This window comes from Muntiacus reevesi, chromosome 4 (assembly GCF_963930625.1).
Source record: "Muntiacus reevesi chromosome 4, mMunRee1.1, whole genome shotgun sequence".
Classification (NCBI taxonomy): Eukaryota; Metazoa; Chordata; class Mammalia; order Artiodactyla; family Cervidae; genus Muntiacus; species Muntiacus reevesi.
This window is the reverse complement of record NC_089252.1, coordinates 82,947,043-82,969,781: the sequence shown is the minus strand read 5'-3', so window position 1 is coordinate 82,969,781 and position 22,739 is coordinate 82,947,043. Positions and strand designations below refer to the sequence as shown.

The 22,739-nt window shown below is 38.7% G+C and overlaps 1 protein-coding gene across 1 annotated transcript in view; it reads left to right on the top strand.

Moving 5' to 3' along the window:
- The window catches only part of CNTN4 (contactin 4), a 966,700-nt gene that overhangs the window by 437,380 nt on the left and 506,581 nt on the right, over positions 1–22,739 (top strand). Inside the window, exon 4 of the mRNA XM_065935280.1 lies at positions 21,534–21,675. Coding sequence (XP_065791352.1) covers positions 21,621–21,675 — 55 coding nt within the window. The 5' untranslated portion in view covers positions 21,534–21,620. The remainder of the gene's footprint in view (positions 1–21,533; positions 21,676–22,739) is intronic.

Below are 22,739 nucleotides of genomic sequence, written 5' to 3'. Positions count from 1 at the left end.
CTTCATTAGTAACATCATGATGCATTCCATAGAATATGAACATGAGTTTGTGAGGAACATGAGGGTTTCAAATAATGCAGGAAAGGAAATAAACTTCTTTCCTAGTAGAGATGTACAGATATACATGTTGATCATCAACTCTTCTGTAAACTTTTAGCTCTCAGTTTCTCTTAGAGGGTTTTGTACAAGTATTGTGAGTAGCCAAGTTTAGCTGGAATCACTGACACTTTAAATTTATTTTCTTCAATTATTAATAGAACACCATGTTTGCATCCTAAATATTGTCTTTGTTTTATTTAGAGAAACAGTAAAGCATCAAAGAGGAAATGAAAATGGGATAAAATGGATCATCAGAATTTTTTGCTACTTGATTCAGTACTTAAAACAAGATACCCTTCCCTCTGACTGAGAAGACAAAACTGTCTTTGCTGTCCACTCAGTGGACCACGCCCCACTTAAGTGAATTCATGTATCTAAAACCAGTGGATTAAAATTCATGAAACTGTTACAAACATAAAACAGGAAGTAAGCACTTTCAAGTGTTTTTGTGGAAACCACTTAGAATAGTATTTTAGGAAAGCTGACTCTCAGGGAGAATTCCAGAGTGCTGATAGAACAATTCCAGTTGCCTTGACTTTTAAAAATATTTTAAGAATAAATTCTAGAAAATAAAGATGTCAGGTTTTGTTATTTTTTGTTTTGTTTTATTTATTTGCTGTTGATGAGACAGGTTTATCTTCTCTTGTAAATTATTGAGCCTAAGTTCAGTACCTCAGGGTTCTGAGCCTGTGAAATCTTACCGAATTCTGGACTCTGTAACCTCAATGAACTTTCCATCCTAATAAAGGAATTAACATGCAATTATAACACCAGTTTGGATTTAATAAGCAGCACAATAAAGATACAGAAAAGGTGCTTCAGTATTCAAAACAGAAATGATAACTTTGATCTGTGGGAATTTGGATGACTTACCTTTTTGGAAGGTGATAGTTGAGGGAATTTTTTTTTACAGTGTGGAGGAGTGGAGGAAACAGTGAAAGTATACAGTCTGTATAAGATGCAGCAAGCTCGTGCATGGAAAACCCGATTTGACTGAAGCACAGGTGTATGCCAGGGAGTTTAAGGCATATGGTTGAAAAAGCCAGTTTGACTTTGACTGGAGGTGGTCTTATAAGGAAGGGAACGTGCTGTGATGCACCGGAGGAGCAGGGGTGGGAGTCTGGGGACTAGCATTCCTGTCTATCTCTGCGACTCTCTTCACCAGTGTTCTTGTGAATCATTTGACCTCCCAAGGGTGGGTACTTCAGCCTGGACACTTATGGCACCTAGTTGGAAAGCAGCGTGTCATCTCACAGTGACTCTATACGGAGCAGTTTTACTGTAGGTTTGGGGTAGATGACCAAGTTAATGGTTGAATGCCAGATGAGACAGTTGGCTTGTGTTCAGGAACCATTTTTATAATGCTTTTGGATCCATAAATGGAAGAATTGTACTCACCCTGATGGAATGCTCACCATATGAGAGAGAATTGTGAACTGAAAACTCCCATGAGAATAGTGAATTGCGTTGTAAATCCCAGCGAACACTCATGCTGGGATGTGTGCTGCTTACAATATTGTATCTCCGTACGTATGTTGTGTGGCTTTGCTTTTCTTCTTTTTCACAGCACATTTAGTTGAATTTATTTGTTATGTGTGATCAGCTTGGGCCTCTATCCCAAGAAGAATAGAAACATGGAAGCCAAAGTTCTTTACTTTGAAATCTAGTCAAAGGGCTGCCTTGAAATAACTATCAAAACCTGTATATGTTAAGTGTTCTTGCCACAAGGGAAAAAAAAAATGCCAACTTTAGCTTCTAAAATAAGCCTAAAGGCATTTAATAGTTTCTCCAGGAGAATCAGTTTCCAAATGTGATGGTTTTCAGCACTCAGGGAGAAAGAGAGAAGAGCCAAAACCCAGTGCAATATCTGTCAGATGTTTTGATAGAGATGGAGGTTGAGAGATAAGGAGAAAAGCAAATGAAAAATACAACTTCAGACTAATTCTGCTCAATTATAAAAATAGAGAAAACTTGTATTTCTGCAAATGTTTTTCTTTTAAACTAATGACCAAACAGGTTGATTCTAACAATTTATAAAATAATGTTGAATGTGTTCTGAACCAGCTCAATATTTGACTTTAATCACATGGATTAACAATGGAAGAAAAAAGAATCCTCATTACTATAAGAATTAAAGCTATGCATTTTCTTTAACTGCTAAATTGTAATTAAAAAATCAAATCATCTGAATATTCCATGTACTGTACATGAATTGATATTTCATTTAGATAAACTGTAGATCACAAATGTTGTTGAATTCTAGTCTTATGTGACCAAAATAAATCATTATAATGTATTTTAGGATTTGAGTGTGACTTCTTCAAATTATCAAATAAATGTTTAGCTGTCATTGGTAAAATTCCCAGTTTGTGTTTTAATAAATTATGTATCCATGAGATATTTTAGTGTATTTGTTTCAAACTTTTTTATGACAAATGTGTCTATATTTGTAAACATTAATATAGTAGTTTAAAAATATGTATTGATTAGTTTCTAATTAAAATTTAAAGCAGAGAAACCAAAGATACTTTGCTTAGTTCACCTTTCAATTTAGAAAATACTGCTGGTCAGTTCAGTGTTCAGGGAAAATGTGATGCTCTCCGGTTTTGTGGATCATTTCACTCTGCGTTTGCCTGACAGTTTTGTGTAACACATCAGCCGTGGATCCAGCTGATTGTGGTAAGTGCTAATTACACCCAGAGGATACTTTTATAGTGAAGCTTAAGAAAGAGCAAAATATTACTATAAATTGGGAATTAGCAAGCATTTTCTATAAATAACTAAGTATCAAGTACTTTTATTTTTTTAATTTCGAGGTAAAATGATTGTTGTCACAACTATACAGCCCTGCTATTATATCACAAAAACATGGATTCATTTATGAGCAAGTCTGGCTTTGTTCCAATAAAAATATGTTTATAGAAACAAGAATTGGACTGGTAGCAACCTTAGATTATCAGTCATTGCTATAGATGACAGGCATATCCCAAAGTGAGTTCTGAGGAACTTTTGACCCATGAGACGTTCATAGATGAAAAGGAACTTCTGGTCAAGTAACTCTGGGCAGTGCCACTTGGAATGCCTCTTCCTTCATTTATATAAATTCCATGTCGTCTTATTGAAGGTTATGAGATGTCATGCAATAAAATGAGCTGTCCACTTTGATTAACTCAGTTCTGTTAAACGGAACCTTGGAATTATCTTTATTGTATTAACTCTTAAACATATTTTAGAATCTATTATTTAGAAGCAAGTTTATAACCCTCTAATTTAACTAATTATACAGGTTATCATACACATATCTTTATTCAATTTTTTTTTAGATTCCCTGTCAACTCATAAACTCTTCTCCACAAAAGTATCCAGGCTAAAGTCCCAGCCTTCTTAACTAGTTCTGAGTACTTTTCTGATTATTCTGTTTTTAGGCTTATTACTTCCTGCTGGCAATTTGAGCTATTAGACTTATTCTGCCTTTTCCTACGTAGTCAAATGCAATACAGTTTAAATGGATTCAAGATATAGTTTCTTTGTGTTCACTTTCTCAATAAGTGGATGCATGAGACAAACTTTGTTTCTCCCTTCTGGGTATTTATAATACCAAAGAAGTATAATGATGAAAGTTATAATACTATATGATAACAGCTCTAGTAAGAAAAGTTCTGAATGTTGTCAAATCACAGATGAGAGGTCAGTTCAGTTCAGTTCAGTCACTCAGTTATGTCCAATTCCTTGCAACCCCATGGACTGCAGCAAGCCAGGCTTCACTGTCCATCACCAACTCCCAGAGCTTACTCAACCTCATATCTATCAAGTCAGTGATGCCATGCAACCATCACATCCTCTGTTGTCCCTTCTCCTCCCACCTTCAATCTTTCCCAGCATCAGGGTCTTTTCAAATGAGTCAGCTCTTTGCATCAGGTGGCCAATGTATTGGAGTTTCATCTTCAACATCAGCCCCTCCACTGAATATTCAGGGCTGATTTCCTTTAGGATCACCTGGTTTGCTCTTGCAGTCAAGGGTCTCTCAAGAGTCTTCTCCAACACCACAGTTCAAAAGCATCAATTTTTTGGTGCTCAGCTTTCTTTATAGTCCAACTCTCACATCCGTACATGACGACTGGAAAAATCATAGCTTTGACTATATGTACCTTTGTTGGCAAAGTAATGTCTCTGCTTTTTAACATGCTATCTAGGTTGGTGATAGTTTTTCTTCCTAGGAGCAAGCATCTTTTAATTTCATGGTTGCAGTCACCATCTGCAGTGATTTTGGAGCCCCCCAAAATAAATCCAGCCACTGTTTCCATTGTTTCCCAACTATTTGCCATAAAGTGATGGAACCAGATGCCATGATCTTAGTTTTCTGAATGTTGAGCTTTAAGCCAACTTTTTCGCTCTCCACTTTCACTTTCATCAAGAGGCTCTATAGGTCTTCTTCGCTTTCTGCCATAAGGGTGGTGTCATCTGCATATCTGGGGTTGCTGATATTTCTCCTGGCAATCTTGATTCCAGCCTGTGCTTCATCCAGCTCAGCATTTCTCCTGATGTACTCTGCATATAAGTTAAATAAGCAGGGTGACAATACACAGCCTTGACTTACCCCTTTCCCAGTTTGGAATCAGTCTGTTGTTCCATGTCCAGTTCTAACTGTTGCTTCTTGACCTGCATACAGATTTCTCAGGAGGCAGGTCAAGTGGTCTGGTATTCCCATCTCTTTAAGAATTTTTCAGTTTGTTGTGATCCACACAGTCAAAGGCTTTGGTGTAGTCAATAAGCAGAAGTAGATGTTTTTTCTGGAACTCTCTTGCTTTTTCTGTGCTCCATCAGATGTTGGCAGTTTGATCTCTGGTTCCTCTGCCAGAGATGTCTAAATCCAGCTTGAACATCTGAAAGTTCACAGTTCATGTACTGTTGAAGTGTGGCTTGGAGAATTTTGAGCATTACCTTGGTAGCTGGTGAGATGAATGCACTTGTGCAGTAGTTTGAACATGTTTTTGGCATTGCCTCTCTTTGCGATTGGCTTGAAAACTGACCTTTTCCAGCCCTGTGGCCACTGCTGAGTTTTCCAAATTTGCTGGCATATTGAGTGCAGCACTTTCATAGCATCATCTTTCAGAATTTGAAATAGCTCAACTGGAATTCCATCATCTCCACTAGCTTTGTTCGTAGTGATGCTTCCTAAGGCCCACTTGACTTTGCATTCTAGGATGTCTGGCTCTAGGTGAGTGATCACACCACTGTGATTATCTGGGTCGTGAAGATCTTTTTTGTACAGTTTTTCTGTGTATCGTTGCCACCTCTTCCTAATATCTCTGCTTCTGTTAGGTCCATACCATTTCTGTCCTTTATTGTGCCCATCTTTGCATGAAATGTTCTGTTGGTATCTCTAATTTTCTTGACGAGATCTCTTGTCTTTCCCATTCTGTTGTTTTCCTGTTTCTTTGCATTGATCCCTGAGGAAGGCTTTCTTATCTCTCCTAGCTACTCTTTGGAACTCTGCATTCAAATGAATATATCTTTCCTTTTTTCCTTTGCCTTTAGCTTCTCTTCTTTTCTCAGCTATATTTAAGGCCTCCTCAAACAGCCATTTTGCATATGAGAAGTACTAAATCATAATGAAGAGGTCAGAAAAGATGGAGAAGAAGCAGGAACAGAGATAAGGAAGCAAGATTGCCAGACCTATGGAGCTGACATGCAGTTTTAGATGTCTGCCTCAGAGATGTGTGGGGGTTTGAATTAAGCAGGTCTTTCCTGATTTTTAGAGTTAGTGAAGATAAGTGGAAAGTTGGAGAGAGAGGCTTGATCATATCTGTACTCTAGTCATGTAGCTGTCGCTGAAATGAGGAGGATGGATCAGAGGGTGCTGGGCTGCTTAGTAATGGGACTCTTCTTCAGTTGCTCTATGATTTTCTCAGGGCATCTTCCATTGATGACCCATTACTCAGATTGTTCCTTCAGACAAGTAATAACATCCTCCCCAGCCTCTTATGTTCTGTTGAGAAACCAGGAATCAGGTAATATTTTTTTTTCCCCTAAGACCATCTGCTTTAACGTTAAGCTCTCTCTATTTGGAGATATTGAAAAATTCAAAAGGGTGAAAAATAAATATTTTTAGAAAATTCAAAGGAGACTTTACTACATATTTGCCTTTAAATGAAAGTTGACAGCCTGAGGCCCGCCTGACTGCTGCACTCGAAGGAAATCATGGACTGTAAAGGCAAACCTGGGTTGTTTCCTCAGCAACAGCAATTAACCTGGAGGAGCCTTCCCTTAGGTCTGTTTTAAGACAACAGAACTGGTGGGCATATAAATATACACAGGTGTAATTGCAGACCCTTCGTGTCCTTGTTCACCTGCACTGTTCATTTCCAAATGCGTGAGTTATTTCTGGAATATCCTTAATTAGAATGTAGTGTAATGTTGTATTTGCTGAATAACAGTGTATGAAATATGTACACTTAGCACAGTGAAGCACTTACAAAGATGTGAAGGGTTTTTTTAAATTCTTTTCTTCTATAGTACAAATTACTCTCTGTTGGCAGCTGGGCCCTGGAATATCATGTATGTGTCTCTCTGTGTGTGTGAATATATATACACACACATATGTGTATATATGTGTGTAGACATACATGTGTATATCACAATCTTATATATTCACAAAAATATATATACACATTTATGTGTATACATGTGATGGTTGATGGTGGGTTAATCTCTAAGTCATGTCCGACTCTTTGTGATCCCATGGACTGTAGCCCTCCAGGCACCTCTGTCCGTGGGCTTTCCCAGGCAAGAATACTGGAGTGGGTCGCCATTTCCTCCTCCAGGGGATCTTCCCGACCCAGGGATCAAACCCGGGTCTCTTGCACTGCAGTCAGATTCTTAATAGACTGAGCCACCACGGAAGCCATGTGTATGTATAGTGCATATGATTTACATACTGTTTCTGTAGTTTATTCTGACTAGTTAACATGCTGAGACATGTAACTTCTAATGTCAAAACTGAAGGGTATGTGGACTTTTGTGGTTGTGATAGAGGATCAGGTGTTAAAAGGCATTGGGAACAAAGCCATGGGTTAAGCTTTTGGGGAATTGGATCAAAGAGGAGCTTCCTTGGAGCCCCTGTTAATATCAACAAAGCAGAAGCAATACATTTCTTCTCTGAGCATTTTCCTGGTTTCTCTGACCATGCTCATCATGGCTACCAGACTCATTCCTCAGTTGTGTGAATTCAGGAGAAAGCAGGATCTCTTGGAGGAAATGGTGCCAGAGCTTTGAAGTAGCACAAGTCTGTCACTAGAGTCTGAAGCATTTCTACTACCAATGTGACTGCCCCACTTGAAGGCTTATTATGAGCTAGAAATACAATTGAAAGAACATTAAAAAAAATTATTTCTGATGATGAAAAATCTGCCTTCATGCATTCAGCTAGGAATGAGGAAGACTATTTGGAACGATATTTCACTGTATTTATGCAGGTTATTCTTTTTTAAATTTATTTTTTGATTGGAGTACAATTACTTTACGATGCTGTGTTAGTGTCTGCTGCACAAAAGTGAATCAGTTGTATGTATACTTGTATCCCTTAACTCTACGCACGTTATTCTTTCTCATCCATCAAGGTTAGTGGTTCCCAAGTAGCTTTGGTTTTCCTCTAGTAGAGCTTCCATAAGATAACTTGAGATACAGTCTGAGCCTGAAATGTGATGCTAGCAAGAGTCAGATGAGATCTTATGTATATTTACAGCTATATAAACATAGGCAGCAGGGGGACATATTTCATCATTTTTTTCCTACACTTGAAAATACTTTCCTGAAACTTGCAGCCAAGGTGTAGTAAGTGAGGGCTGTGAGGCTATAAAATAAAAACTTAAACTGTGAGTAGAAATATACTTTAACAGAAATCATGGAATTAAATCTTTTTGAAATAACTACAACTATTTAGATCTTTGTTCGGTTGTTTGCCGCATCTCTGAAATAGCTTCAAAGTTTGTTATCACTTATTAGAGTTCTTTTATCAAAGATATTTCTGTAGGTAATTCAACTATTTCCTAGTTTCCTTAGATAGCTAGGCTTTCTACACTTTATTTTACCAACAGCAGGCCCAGACTGCTAATTTAGGGAGGAAATTTGATGTCATGAGAAAATATGATTATATAGTATTACATCTATTCCCACTTTCATATTTTTCTGCTGTCTTACATAAGTCTCACTTCTTTTTTTTTTTTTTTTTTGCAGAGAGCTCATGGTGATAATAATTGAGAAATTTAGGGAAAACCTGAGTGCTATATTTTTAGCATACAAGAAGTACAGAATTCTGGCTTTTTTTTTCTTCATTAAGAAAAGCAGGCTAAACTTTTTTTTTTTCCTCCATACCTTAACTTGTGTATTCAGCAATCTAATTTTAGTTAAGTTGGAGGAAAATAACTACACTGTCAATGTGGATTGCAGTCTGGACATCCAGACTGCATATCCCTTTTATTTTTTGTTCATAATTTTTTCTCTGATCAGTGTGTCTCCTCAGAGCACACTTTCATGATCATTGAACTTTCCTGGAAACACTGTGGCATACCATAAATGTACATCTGCACTGGTATTACATGTGCACATATATTTCTTTCTTTTTTTTTTTTTAATTTTATTTTATTAGTTGGGGGCCAATTACTTCACAACATTTCAGTGGGTTTTGTCATACATTGACATGAATCAGCCATAGCACATGTGCACATATCTTTCAAGGAAGATAAACCCTCTGTTGTTAAAACCATAATAGGATTGTTTTTCAGTCTTACTCTCAGAATAGGAAGTAATTGATGCAGCATCAGCTTTATTTTGAAATAATTAAAGACTTACAGGAAGGTTGCAAAAAAGGGTGCAGAGTCCCCTTCATGCCGGTTCTCCTAATGCTAACATCTTGTTGTTGTTGCTCAGTCACTAAGTCGTATCTGACTCTGTGCTACCCCATGAACTGTAGCCCGCCAGGCTCCTCTATCCGTGGGATTTCCCAGGCAAGAGAACTTGAGTGAGTTGCCATTTCTTACTCCAGGGGATCTTCACTACCCTGGGATCAGACTCACGTTTCCTGCATTGGCAGGTGGCTTCTTTACCTCCGAACCCCCAGCTAATCTATAGTGCATAGCCGTAGTATAGTGATCAAAAGCAGGACGGTGATAGTGGTGCCATTCAGTTAACTAAACAACAGGCCTGATTTAAAGTTCACCAGCATTCTGTTTTGTTTTGTTTTAAACAAATGTCTTCTTTCTCTTGTAAGATCTAATCCAGAAATCTCACCTTGTTTGTAATATTCATTTGTCCACACTATTCTTTAATTCATGACAGTCCCTTAGTCTTTCCTTGCCACTGATGATCTTAACGTTTTGAAGACTTCTGGTCAGTTATATTGCAGCATCTTACTCAGCTGTTTGGTGGTTTCTCATGATCATCCTGAGCTTCGACATCACTGTCAAATTGTCAGTCTGGCCACACATGAATACTGTGTCCCCTCGGTGCTGCATGGCCGAGGGGGCTCCAGGCCAACATGACCTGGTGCTGATGATGTCAGCCTTGACCACTTGGTTAAGAGGGGGTTGGCTAATTTTCCTCATGTAAAATTACTCTTTTCTGTACAGTCTTAGCTTTAGACAAAGACACGTGTATTTCTTTTACATTTACTAAATATTGTATATTCACTATACTCTTTTATGACTCATTTTTTCTGCCTGAGAATTATAATACTGGAACCTTACCCTTATCCCAGTGTAAAGTTAATAACACTGTCCTTTGGAGATTCGCAGATAAAGGACACTTTATAACTGGAAATGATCACTCTATTGCATTTTAAATAGGAACATAAATAGAATGGTTAAAAGTAGATTGGCACATGTGCTCATTCCACACCCAGAACTAGAGGGACATCTGTTATATATGTGACAGGCCAGGCCTGAAATCTGGTTCTCTGAGAACCAACTAGTGTTTGTTCAATTTGGCCTAAGTCAGCCTCATGAAACAAAGAGCAGGTCGGTCACATTCTGTCTATTTTGGCCATAGAACTAACCCATGAATAGCCACCCATTGATCAGGGCAATAAAATACTTTTTAAAAACTGTCATATTTGAAATTTCTGCTGTTCTTGTAAGGGAGGAAAGTGTACCTTGGCATGCCAACGATTCTGAATCCTTAAGCAATAATTCAGTTTCCTCAGTTTGTATCTGATGATGAAGAATCCCCACCAACGCAGAGAAAGGCAACCTTTGCACAGAGGTTTATCAGCTGTCTCCTCTGTTTTGCTTTTGAACTGTCACTACTGTTGGGCCTGACACAATATGCTGAGGGGAAATTGGGCATTTACAGGTCTAGTAGAAAGCAGTGGAAGGAATACCAAAGACGTATCTGACTTACTTGCCTCCCGAAGCTTCACTTTCTTGTTTGGCAAATGACAGTAATCATATACTTATCTCCTTAAGTTACTGTGAGGATTAGATAGTTCATGTAACACCTTTGGATAGTAACAGACATAGTAAGTACTCAAGAAAAAAGAACAACAACAACAAAAAATAACCTCGGTGTTTTCTTTGTCTACCTTTCTCTACCATCTTGCATACTGATTGATAGTACTCTGCTTAGTCGCTCAGTCATGTCTGACTCTTTGTGACCCTATGAACTATAGCCTGCCCAGGCTACTATGTCCATGGGGATCTTCCAAGCAAGAATACTGGAATGGGCTACCATGCCCTTCTCCAGGAGATCTTCCCAACCCAGTGATAGAACCCAGTTCTCCCACATTGCAGGCTGTTTACCATCTGAACCGCCAGGAAAGCCCAAAATACAGATAGATCTGAGTGCAAAAAAAAAGTTTTTTTTAAGGAGGTGCGTACTTGCTTAAATAGTTTTATATAATATGCAGTGAATTTCTGGAAAACTATTTTATGCCAAAGAAGAATTCAAAAGAATTTGTCAAATCATCTGTAAATCTCCTATCATCTGCTTGCAGACCTGGTCTAAAAGACAGTGATACTAAGGTATGTTTACAGGAATTTAGCTTTTTCTTCAAAAAAATTACCTCCATGGGCAAATAAACTGGAAAGTGGACTAGAAGGCACACTCCATGATGACAGGGTCTACTTTACTGTGACATCCAGTTCCTAGCACAGTGCCTGACATACTGCATTTATTCAACAAAGATTATTCAGATGAATATTGCTATATATGTCTATAAATTAATAGCACAGGATCTGGAATGGTAAACAGCACAGTCTGTTTACCATTATATGAGGTTGCAAGTGATGAATACAAATCCTGTTTTACCATTTCACTGAAACGTAGTTTCATGTCCCCACACTCTACTATAAGAAAGGAGACTTCTAAGGTTCCCCTAAGTGAGGCGAAGTCCATGCTAAGATTTTATGGTGCTAACCATTTTATGTGCGTTAGTCCACATACTTCCCTATGTACTTCTAATATAGGCGGCAGTGTCTCCGTCATATAGATGAAAAAATTGGAACATCCCAATAGCTTTAACAAAACATTTTGTGCATTTGATACAGAAAACTGATATTTGAACCTAGTCTGTTTCCAAAGGTCATGTACAGTTTTGGTTCACACTGGCACACTTTGCTGGCTGTCCACTGTTCTGAAACTCTAGAGCCCTTTACACAGCCAGTAAAATAAAACAAGCTCCATGAGGGCAGACTGTACCTGTCTTATTCATTTCTGTATTATGTGACATGTCAATTAGTAGAAATTTAGTTAATGACTTGGGAGTGAAGGGCAGCGTGTAGATGATTTTAGCCTGTTTGTTTTTATAGCCTGTCATAATGTGTGCATGTGTGTTTGCCCTCTTATTTTTACTTCTGATTAAGTAGATACAGACTCTCTTTTAGGCTCCCAGTTATCTGATTTGGCTGTCCAAGCAATTGGCAAGCTGTGCATAATGATGAATATACTGGTAGCTTTACTTCCCCACTAAGTGCATCCAAGTAAAAGCACTGAAAGTCGTACGATTCTTGCCACTTAAAATCTGACACCTAATGTATTAGGTATTAGAGTGTTTTGTGCTTACCTTTAGCTCTTCTTTGGTTTAGGTGATTAAAAAATGCCTGTTGCTGTCTGTATGTGCAACATGCTTCATTAGCAGTGATTTATTTGGGAGTTTAAGCAGAATTGGTACTCTGCAGCACACCAGTGGGCAGAAGGAAAACAAACGTGAGATGGTTGCTAAAAACCCTTCTTTCCTGCCCTGTTGGTAGGAGCCTTAAGAACTTTTGCAAACTTTACTACCCAATACCCAGAAAGCAAAGCTAAAACTGTAGTCTCTGGGCAATATCAGCTCCCCCAAGCCACGCAAGTTCCTCCGCGCACTCTCCTCTGACGCTCAGGAGGGAATCTTGTGGGTTACGAGTTCTTCCTCTTTGACACAGTGAGCTGCCTGCCTCCGTGTCTCTCCTAAAGCCAGATTCCTCCACTGCGTGTCCATCTTCGTTTCCCAAAACGTTTGCCTCCTCAAAGTTGTGCTCAACTTTTTTAGTAGAATCCAGCTAAAGAGATTTTCTCTTACATTGCTTTCAACAACCGTGAATCATCACTGTCACTTTGCCGAAGAGAAAGTGTTTCAGTCGTTCAGTCATGTCTGACTCTTTGTGACCCTATGGACTGTGGCTCGCCAGGCTCCTCTGTCCATGGGATTTCCCAGGCAAGAATACTAGAGGGAGTAGTCATTCCCTTTTCCAGGGGATCTTTCCGAACCAGGGATCGAACCCCCGTCTCCTGCATTGGCAGGAGGATTCTTCTACTGAGTCACCAGGGAAGCCCACCAAGGAGAAAAGTAAGGCTAACCGAGGTTAAATGACTCGCCCAGGGTCAACAGCTAAATGGTAGATGTGGGATTTAAAACCTGGTTTGTGTAATTCTAAAGCTGATATTTTCAACCACCATAGGGAAAACAAAGACATTTTTATATAATTTGCAAACCATGTTGATTTTGTCGTGTCTATTTGAAATGCTATCTGGAAGAGATTCTGAGACTGCCCCTGGGCTAAGCAGGAGAAAGTACATGCTCATTTAGCATTGTCTTCCCCAGGACTGGGAGGTGAATCATGGCGGTGTCATGTCTTTTTCTGTCTTCTGTTATGATCTACTTCTGTTGCAGTTTTGTTGTACTGAGAATATACATTCCAAAGCAGAAATGAAGTAACTGAGAAGCAGATTAAAGAAGAAAAAAGTGTCGTGTACCTTTTACATTACAATTGCCTGTTTTTCTAATAAGCCTGTGTTATAACTTCAGTATTTAGAAGAATTTCAGTAGTGTGGATAAACATCCATACTATGAAGTTCAATTTTCAGGGTCGCTTTCTAGTATGATGGGAATATTCTATGTCTTGTTGGTGGTAGGGGTGATATGACTGCATCAATTTTTAAATATTTTTTAAAACTTTTGTTTATTTATTTGTCTGCACTGGGTCTTGATTGTGGCATGCAGAGCCTTTCATTGCAGCATGTGAAGGCAGGGAACTAATCCCTGCCCAGGGACTAAACCTGGGCCCCTGCATTAGGAGCATGGAGTCTTAACCGCTGACCACCAGGGAAGTTCCCATGACTGCATAAGTTTTGGAAATCTCATTAACCTTTATACTAAGAGGAATACATACTAGTGTATGTGAAATATACTTCAGTAAACTTGTGGGGAAAATACTCAGAGTTTATGTCCTGTCTTCATTACTTATCAGCTCTAACTAAAGACAGTGTACTTACCCCTTAAATATAATATTGCTGTATCCCTTAAAGGGTTGTTTTCAAGATTATGAGTTAATACTTACGAAGGAACTACTACATAGTATGTACTTTGTGACGTCTATTTCTCATTTCCTTAGTTATTTCATATTGCATTCTACCGTGGCATTGCCTCCAGCATTGTTTAATAGCTTAATCACACATTCTTTTATGTTGCTTATTAATTGCATATATTGAGCTGGAAACTTTCACAAATAGATCTTTCATATATGGATAATTGCATAGTATACATAATATATATAATTGTATCTTTGAATACAAGGCTTTTCTATTTTCATCTAAATGATGCTAGAATACCACAAAGTATATTTGTTCATTTTTCAGTTGAATTTTAAAAGTGTTCAGCATCTGCATGTTTCTAAATAAATATTTATTCAAACTGAGGGATTGCCATGTGTATTTGAACATAATCCAAACATTAGACATGGTAAGATGTTTAGGATGAATTTGCGATATATACTTAGAAAACTAAGCAAATAAATAGAAATTTCTTAAGTCTTTAAAAATCTGACTATTACAAAAAGGAAAATATTAGCATACTCTGGGCCTTAGTTGAAAAATCATTAACCAAATTAAGTTATGTAACTAAATTTGGATGAAAGTGGAACCAGGTATTTGTGTGCATGTTTATGTATGTGCAGCTCTCATTGAGAGTGATTATAAATGAAAATTGGATTCTCATCATTTATACAATAAACTAATATATATAATATCCCCAAATCGAGAAATAGTGGTATAAGCATTTTTATGACGATTGAGATACTTACCAGAAAGGCAACTTGTTTTCCTTGGGAAGAAGTTCTGTCAGGGAGTAAAAGTATTTAAGCTATGTTTATGAATTACTTTAATAAAAGTAAAATGTAAATACAACTTTGGAAAGTTGTATATTAAGTGATTACCTGGTGGAGACTATGAATAGTAGATATGTATTTATGGCTGGGGATTAAATTGCAGTAATGGAACCATACACAGAACCTAAAAGCAATGTATCAGTATCTGAAATAGCTTTGATGTGTGAGAAGATGGAGTCATCTGAGAAATTGTGAGATGTCTAATTGGTTATGGCAAAGACATGGTGACCACTATTCATTTGACAGATTAAATCCTTTGAATGCACACCCTTTCTCTGATATATGATGCATCAGGGCTTCAGTGATTCTTAGAAGCAACCTGATCTAGATCTTTCTTTTATAGGTAAAGAAACTTGCCCAACAAGTAAACAACAGGACTGACCTAGGAACCAAGTTGTTCTGAATCTCAATCCTGTGATCTTTTGAAATGGCACTGTGATTATTAGAATTACTTTTATTTTTTTTTTTTGAGATGATCTCCTGAGGAGCAAAGTGTAAAGGTCCAAAATCAATGTAGAGTAAGGTTTTACAAGGAGAAGGTGTGTTGAAAAAGCAATAGTGCATACTTACTCTAAGAAACTTTAATAAGAGATTTTTCAGAATTAGTGTGTAGAAATCTTTTGGCTCTCAAAATGTATAAAAGATGTTCTTCGATGACTGAATTGATAAGATGTTGACTCTCTGCTTTTATGCTGGAGTAAATATTAATATAATCATTATATTTCTGGTTAGAATTGCCATAAGTGGTAGACACCACACAGTCTAGAAAGCCTTTATAAATAGGGGTAATTGTCTACCTTAGCTGACCCTCTGTAGTTCCTCAAAGTCCTCTGTAATATGATCTTATGATGGAAATAGAGTCCAAATCAGCTATTGAGTAGGTAAGTACCATCTATATAAGATGGAACATCTCATGTGTGCCTACCTGTTGGTTAATTGATGCAGTTTTCCAAATGTATTATCCAAACATTTTATATCTTCTTTACACTGTTCTCTTCATATATTAAGATGCTTGGGACAAGCTATTCAAAGAGAAACCAAGCAAGACGCGTTTTCTCACCTTCCTGGCAGACTGCTTATTGCACTGTCCACTGAAGCAGGGATGATCTCAAAGAAATAGTTGTGGAAATATGTTTCCTATAGAATATAGAGTAAAAATCTGTGCAAGGAGACAATGTATTAAGCTAATTTGATTGATATTAATTTTCATTGTCCAAGAAGAACCTGTAGACTAGATACCATAGGATACAAAGTATAGATTATCTGTACCACTAAGTTGGTATATAAACTAAGTTATATAATCAGTAATCTTTTCTACCCAACTGAACTGTCATGCCCTTATGGACAGAGACCTTGACCTTGACTCTGCATTCTGCATATAGCCATGTGCAGAATAATGAGCACTGAAATATATGTTGACTATTAAGATCTGACTACATACCATCTTCCCTTGAAATGATTGACAGCTGGCTTTCCGAGGAAGCTGAATTTCTCTCTTGCTTTTAGTTCTGCTCTCTGCTTTCTTGCCATTATGATTGACTGCACCCCTTATTAGTAATTTTAGAATTAGAAAATGCTCAGTTATCCACGAAACTGTGGATGATCATTTTTAACATTCTTGCCTTAAGAATGGCTGCATTCTAAATAGTAATTAGCCAGAAAATAATCATTCCTGTTGTTTTTACACTTAAAGGGAGAAAACCTTCATAGTTGTGCTCTTGACAAGAAGAATTCTGAATTGACACTAGTGAAATACAGTCTTCTAACAAAGTCTCAGCTCTGAAACCCATGCTCCACTTTATATTATGGATATTACACAGATCGCGTACCTCTCATCAATGGTGCTGGCTTCTGTTTCTGCAGGACAGCATGAAAAGCAGAGTTAGAAAAGAGGCAGCATCAGAACTTTATGTCGTCATGTAAAAGACACATCACTTTACTTACATTTCTGTCGATGTGTTAGAAAAGAGAAGTATGCAATAGGAAGACATAGATTTGAACACTGGCTCTGTTGATTTAGAGATGTTTGACCTTGAACAAGTTCCGTAGAGTCTCCTAGTCTAATTTCCAATATTATAGTTTTATAGAGGATAGTGACATCTGACCCTCCAGTGTTGCTATGAAGGTTAAATGAAAAGGGAATATCAAAGCACGTGGTAGACACATGAAAGATGTTAGCTAAGTTTATTCTTTCACTGACACTGTTTATTGATTGTCTTAAATAGATTGGTTAAAGTTTACAACATGTGTCTGCAAAAGACAGGGTTCATGGTTTGAGTCCCAAACTGTAGACAAGCAAGTATGTTTACAAAGATTAAGTGACTTTCCCAAAATTGATAACTATTGGCAAAACCTGGAAGAAAGAACTTAATTCCAATCTAGTGTTTTTATACATGGGGTTGTGAAAAATAACAAAATTAGTATTTAGAGATGCAGATCCCCTTGACTAGAGGAGACAGGCAAAGGGCAGGACTAGATATTCTGTGCTTCTGGGGGTTGCATTTAAAGCAGACTCCCATACAGAGAAACCAGATATATTCAGAAATTCCCCCTGTTTAAAAGCATACCCATCCTCCTCCTAATCTTCAGATTCAACTTTTTTTTTTGGCCAGGGAGGGTGAGGGTGGGGAACTGCATAGGGTCTTAATTGTGGCACATGAGATCTGCTTGTGGGCTCCTGCTTGTGTGCCCAGTTCTCCGTAATCGTGGCATGTGAGCTCCAGAGCTCATGGGCTCAGTAGTTGTAGCGCATGTGCTTGCTTGCCCCATAGCATGTGGGATCTTAGTTCCCCAACTAGGGATCAGACCTACCTCGCCTGCATTGAAAGGCAGATTCTTAACCAGTGGACCACTAGAGAATTCTCCAAACTCTTTACTATATAGTCAAGGTCCTTTGGGGATCAAGCCCGTGGCTTAGGCAGTGGTGTACTCTCTTTAACAAGGGTGATTGCTAAGTGTCAAGGTCCTGTCCTCGGTCCCTTCCATAGTTTCTCTTTAGACTACACAGTAAGCCTGCATTAACCCACTCCAGTATTCTTACCTGGAAAATCCCATGGATGGAGGAGCCTGGTGGGCTACAGTCCATGGGGTCGCAGAGTCAGACACGACTGAGCGACTTCACTTTCACTTTTCATGGGTATTTTGGACATGAACTTAAGCAAGCACCAGGAGATAGTGGAGGACAGGGAGGCTTGCTATGCTGCAGTCCATGGGTTTACAAAGAGTCAGACACCATTTGGCAACTGTACAGCCACATGGGTGTTACTGTCATTACAGATGAGCCACACTGCTGGAGAATGTAGATTCAAGCGTAGCGTCAGATATGAGTCTGTCTACTTTGCTCCTTCCATTATCTTTCTTTGAAGTAACTTGAACACTCTCTAAATTTTCATTTTCCTTGTCCATGTCACTTGACTTGGCATTTCCTTCTTCTCTCTTATTTATCCTTTAAGACTCAGTTCAAGCTGTTAACCCCTTTGGAGAGGTTTTTTGGTGTTTTTTTTTTGGTATTTGTTTGTTGTTTATTTGGTTGTGTTGGTTCTTAGTTGCATCATGCAGGAGCTTTCATTGCAGTGCAAGGACTCTAGTTGTGGCTCTGAAGCATGTGGGTTTAGTTGCCCCAAGGTATGTAGGATCTTAGTTCACCAATCAGGGATCGAACCCATGTCCCCTGCATTGCAAGGTGAATTTTTAACCACTAGTCCACCAGGGAAGTCCCTGGAGAGCATTCTTGAAGCCCCTGCCCTACCCCACCCCCTGGCTCAGTTAGATGATGTTCCTTTGCATCCTTAGCACCGTGTTCTTCATAGATGTATTATGTGAATTGTGCTGAAATACAATGACTGGTTTAAACGCCTTTCTTGCCAAGTTAACAGTGAGCTTCTCGAGGGCAGGGCTCTTACCTCTCTGCACATCCAACCCTTAGCCCTGCCTCTGCCCCCGTTAGCACATCTGCTTATTCACTGAGCTTAAAAAGAGCTATTTGGATAACGACAGATTTTTAATTTAGTAGAGTGCTAAAACTAATCTTTATGTGATTAAGCCCTATATGTAGAACCAGGACATGTAAGGAAGAACTGAATCATGATGTATCTTGAACACTATATACTGAGTTCTTCAGCATGACTTTTGGAATAAGAATTGTTTGAAGAGTTGGAGGCTAGAGGAGTTTTGCTCTGTGGAGCTCTGTGTACAGATACACTGTGGAATTCTCAATTATTCATCTCCTTCTGGCTCTGCCAGCGAAAGCTGTCCAGTCCTGTTTCATTGTGTGGTCTCCTCCCAAGGATTTACGAGTCTAATTCTTGGTCAAGGTCCCACCGTTAGTGCTGAGTACACTGCCTTTTGCTGCAACCACCTTAGGATAAACCAGAGAGAGCTCTCAGCTGCAGGGGAGATCTATGACCGCCATAACTCTCGCCTCATCCCACAGCTTGCTTTTTGGTTCTGGCAGAAAACCGAAATTATAAAACTTTGTATCCTGTGCCACAGCCCCACATGAGATTCATGAATCTTCACCTCCCTTCAGAAAACCCAGTTCTCTAGTTAAGACTGCCCACCAGACAAATTACTGTCAACTGGCCCATTATTTCTGATTAGTGAAGGTGAGCCTTACCTACTGAGAGGTAAGTAAATGCCAATCGGGTTCTTGAAATCCTTCATCCTTAAAAATCTACAGCTCTTAACAGAACGTGCACTGTAAACAGCATCCTATCATGAATCAAATCTTTATGGTATAATTGGATACATTTTCTAAATTAATTTTAATTGCTTCAAGAAACTGCTTAACATTGTAGATCAATCCCCAGGTCTGAGATGACATTTCCCTCACAAAATTAATTATTAATACCCTGATCATTTGCTAAAAACATTAATAGTTTTCATTGATCAGCACATCCTGTTTATCTAAAATGGCCTAATCACCATGCATGTCAGAAGAGTATTTCAACATATCCAATTAGAGACACAGCCCGCTTTTCAGCCACATCAGCAGATCAGAAGTTAAGAGTCCCTTTTGTCTTCACAACATATATAGTCTGGTTTTATCAGAAACTGAGGTATTTAAGGGCACAAAGGACAGGAGAGTTCTCTAATGATGGTTCTTCACTTTCTATAAGCTTCCTGGTAAACATAAAGGCTTCTAAGTGATCACATGATATCAATTAATGCTAAGAGCCCTTGATTAACGAGCTTGTGTCGGTCCCTGTTCTCATGTAAACCTGTGTTCCCTCGGGGTTTTTCCTGATAAGTGGCGGTGAGATGAGAAGCCTCAGGTTATCATCAGCTTAAAAAAAAATCTCAGGGCTACAATAGTAATCATATCTAGTATTTGTATGGTACTGTGTGGTTTTCAATGAGGTTTCATTTACTTAACCAAGAAGAGTCTTTGAAACAGGCTTGGGAGGGAGGACCCTGTAACTTGTTATAACCCAAGCTGTAAAGAGAATGTGTCTTATGGTGCCTTAAATTTCTCATTTATTTGATTAAATGATGAATAGGAAGAAGGATTCTGCTCATCTTTCAAATCCCAGTGGGAGCTCATCTCCTTTATGAAGTCCAGAAATGTCCCTCCTTCCTTCACAATGGCATGTCGTGTTGCAGTTTTATGAAACTGTAGGCAGCTTGTACCCCGTTGGAGTAGGAGATCCCTAGAGCTAGAGCTGGGATCTCCGTTTTGGCAGGTCCCATGCCTCACTAGTGTCTGGCAAGCAAAAGGCACTCCAGAGATGCATAAATCCATGACTGGCTAGCAGGATGAACTGGAGAAGGGATGAGTGAATGAGAACAAGCCAAGCGCAGTGTGAGTTCTGTTTTATTGAGGTCATGTTGCAGACCTTTGGCACCTAAAGGCAGTTCAGCTTTGTTTGATCCCCCTGGCATTTTAAAAAATACTGTGAATTGATTTCCCACATTTAAAACTTAGGAGATTTTCAAAATAAATACTAGTTTTTTCAACTGTTCTTTGATAAGTTGTAAATGCCCCTGCAACCCTGGGTCAGTACCCCTCATGTTAGCCCTCAGCACGAGCTGAGGGCTCCCTGCCCCTTCAAACAGAAGAAGCCTGTGCCCATCTGATGGCCCATGAGCGCTGCTTGCTTCACCCATCCACTTTCCTGCTATGTAGATTGTACACAGAACAAGTAGCCTCTCTTCACCATGGAGTTTTTCTGTTATAGGATTCCTGGCTAACAGAAGAATCACTGTTCTCATTCATGCCCTAGATTTGTCCAAAAGAACCTAGTAATTTGTCTGTAGGCACTGGAGCTGCACATTTCTGTTGCATTTTAGGGATGAAACATAGAGCATTGGAGGGAAAAAAATACTTGAATTCATGGGGCGGTTATCATTTTTCACACATTTAACTCCATTCTAAGACTTCAGAATTTCTCCTTAAGGTCCATCAGGTTCTATTTTGTTCAGTGACATTTCTTCTGTATTCACTATTTTGGGTGTATTATTAATCAGAAAATAAAAATAATAGCACCTGGAGATTAAGGGACTGGAAAAGAACTTATAAAACATAATTTAGTCCCCTGCCTTCAGGTTGGTTCTCATCTAATCAGAAGCTGTTCTTACCTTCACTAAGTAGCCACAGGGATCTGTCAGCTCCAGTCTCTCTACCCCAGTATCATTGGGAAGAAGGAAAAGAGGTTTATTTGCTTCATATTCAAAATTTAACATGCTTTCTCTTTTTCGGTAGTAGTTTTCCAAAAGTCACTTTTATTCATATTAAGTAAATTTGCAGAGACCACAAGGAGAAGTATTCCCAGATCTCATTGTCATGTCTCTTCTCCTCCACAGATTAAAGGTTGAACACAACTTAAAAGAAGCAGCTATTCTATTCACTTGTTATTGGACTTGAAACTCCTTTGACCTCGGAAACTGAAGATGAGGTTGCCATGGGAACTGCTGGTACTGCAATCCTTCATGTTGTGCCTTGCAGGTAGAGTGTCATTTGAAAACTTTTTGATTTAAAAATGCCACTGTATCTCACACTAATTCAAAAGTGGGCCTTCACTTTAGATGGCATATGACTACTATGACATAGCGTTTGCTGACACCACTGGATATGCTCTCCTGATGGTCTTTTAGCGCCTCTTTTCATGGTGTTGTATCCAGAGCTAGACATTGATGTTTCGCCTGTCTGTCTGGTCCTTTTAGAGTTGTATGAGCTACTCTTTGGTTTGAAAGTTGTTATTTTTGCTCATTCCAGCACTCAATTGCACAGAGATATTGGACAATAACGCTGATTAGTCTCAAGTATTGCCTACCTTGATGTCAGTGGATGGAACTTTATCTGGATGACTCTTTCAATGTCTTTGTTGATATAACACCATCCTTTGATACCTTTGTTTTCATTTGAATACACCTATAGGTTAGCAGGAGCCATAAGCATAGACATGAGGCTTTTACCATACTTTCATGGTCAGCTGCTAAACAAGAGCTTTGAAAAGCTCAAACATGCTGTTTATTCCTTTCTGGACTTTCTGGAAGATGGGGGCCTACGAGCTGACGTACACCACTCAGTGCTGATGTGGCCTGCGTCCAGTATGCACTGAGAGTTGGTTTCCAGGTTGGGATGGTGGGAGTCTTCCCATGTCTTTTTGAAATTAAACTAGTTGATCTGTTTTGTTATTCAGAGTGCCAAGTCCAAGACAGATACCTGGAATATATTTCTGTTTTTATACCATAAAACAAAAGTGACTTTTTTAGTCATCACTTAACTTGATTCATGCATTCATTCAAATAATGTTACTGAGTACCTTACAGGGAACCAGAACTGTGTTAACATCTGTGGGTATGCTCCTATGCAAGAAAGACACAGAAGTCTATTAGCTGAGTTTTCGAGCTGTACTGACTTGCAGCTAGGTACAGTAAATTACTGTGATTACTGTGTAATTAAAGGTAGTAATGATAGTACTCCCTTGTATGGATCCCTTATGCATGCCAGACACTGCACTAAGCACTCTGTGCACTTCATTTCATTATCTCATGATCACTAAGAAG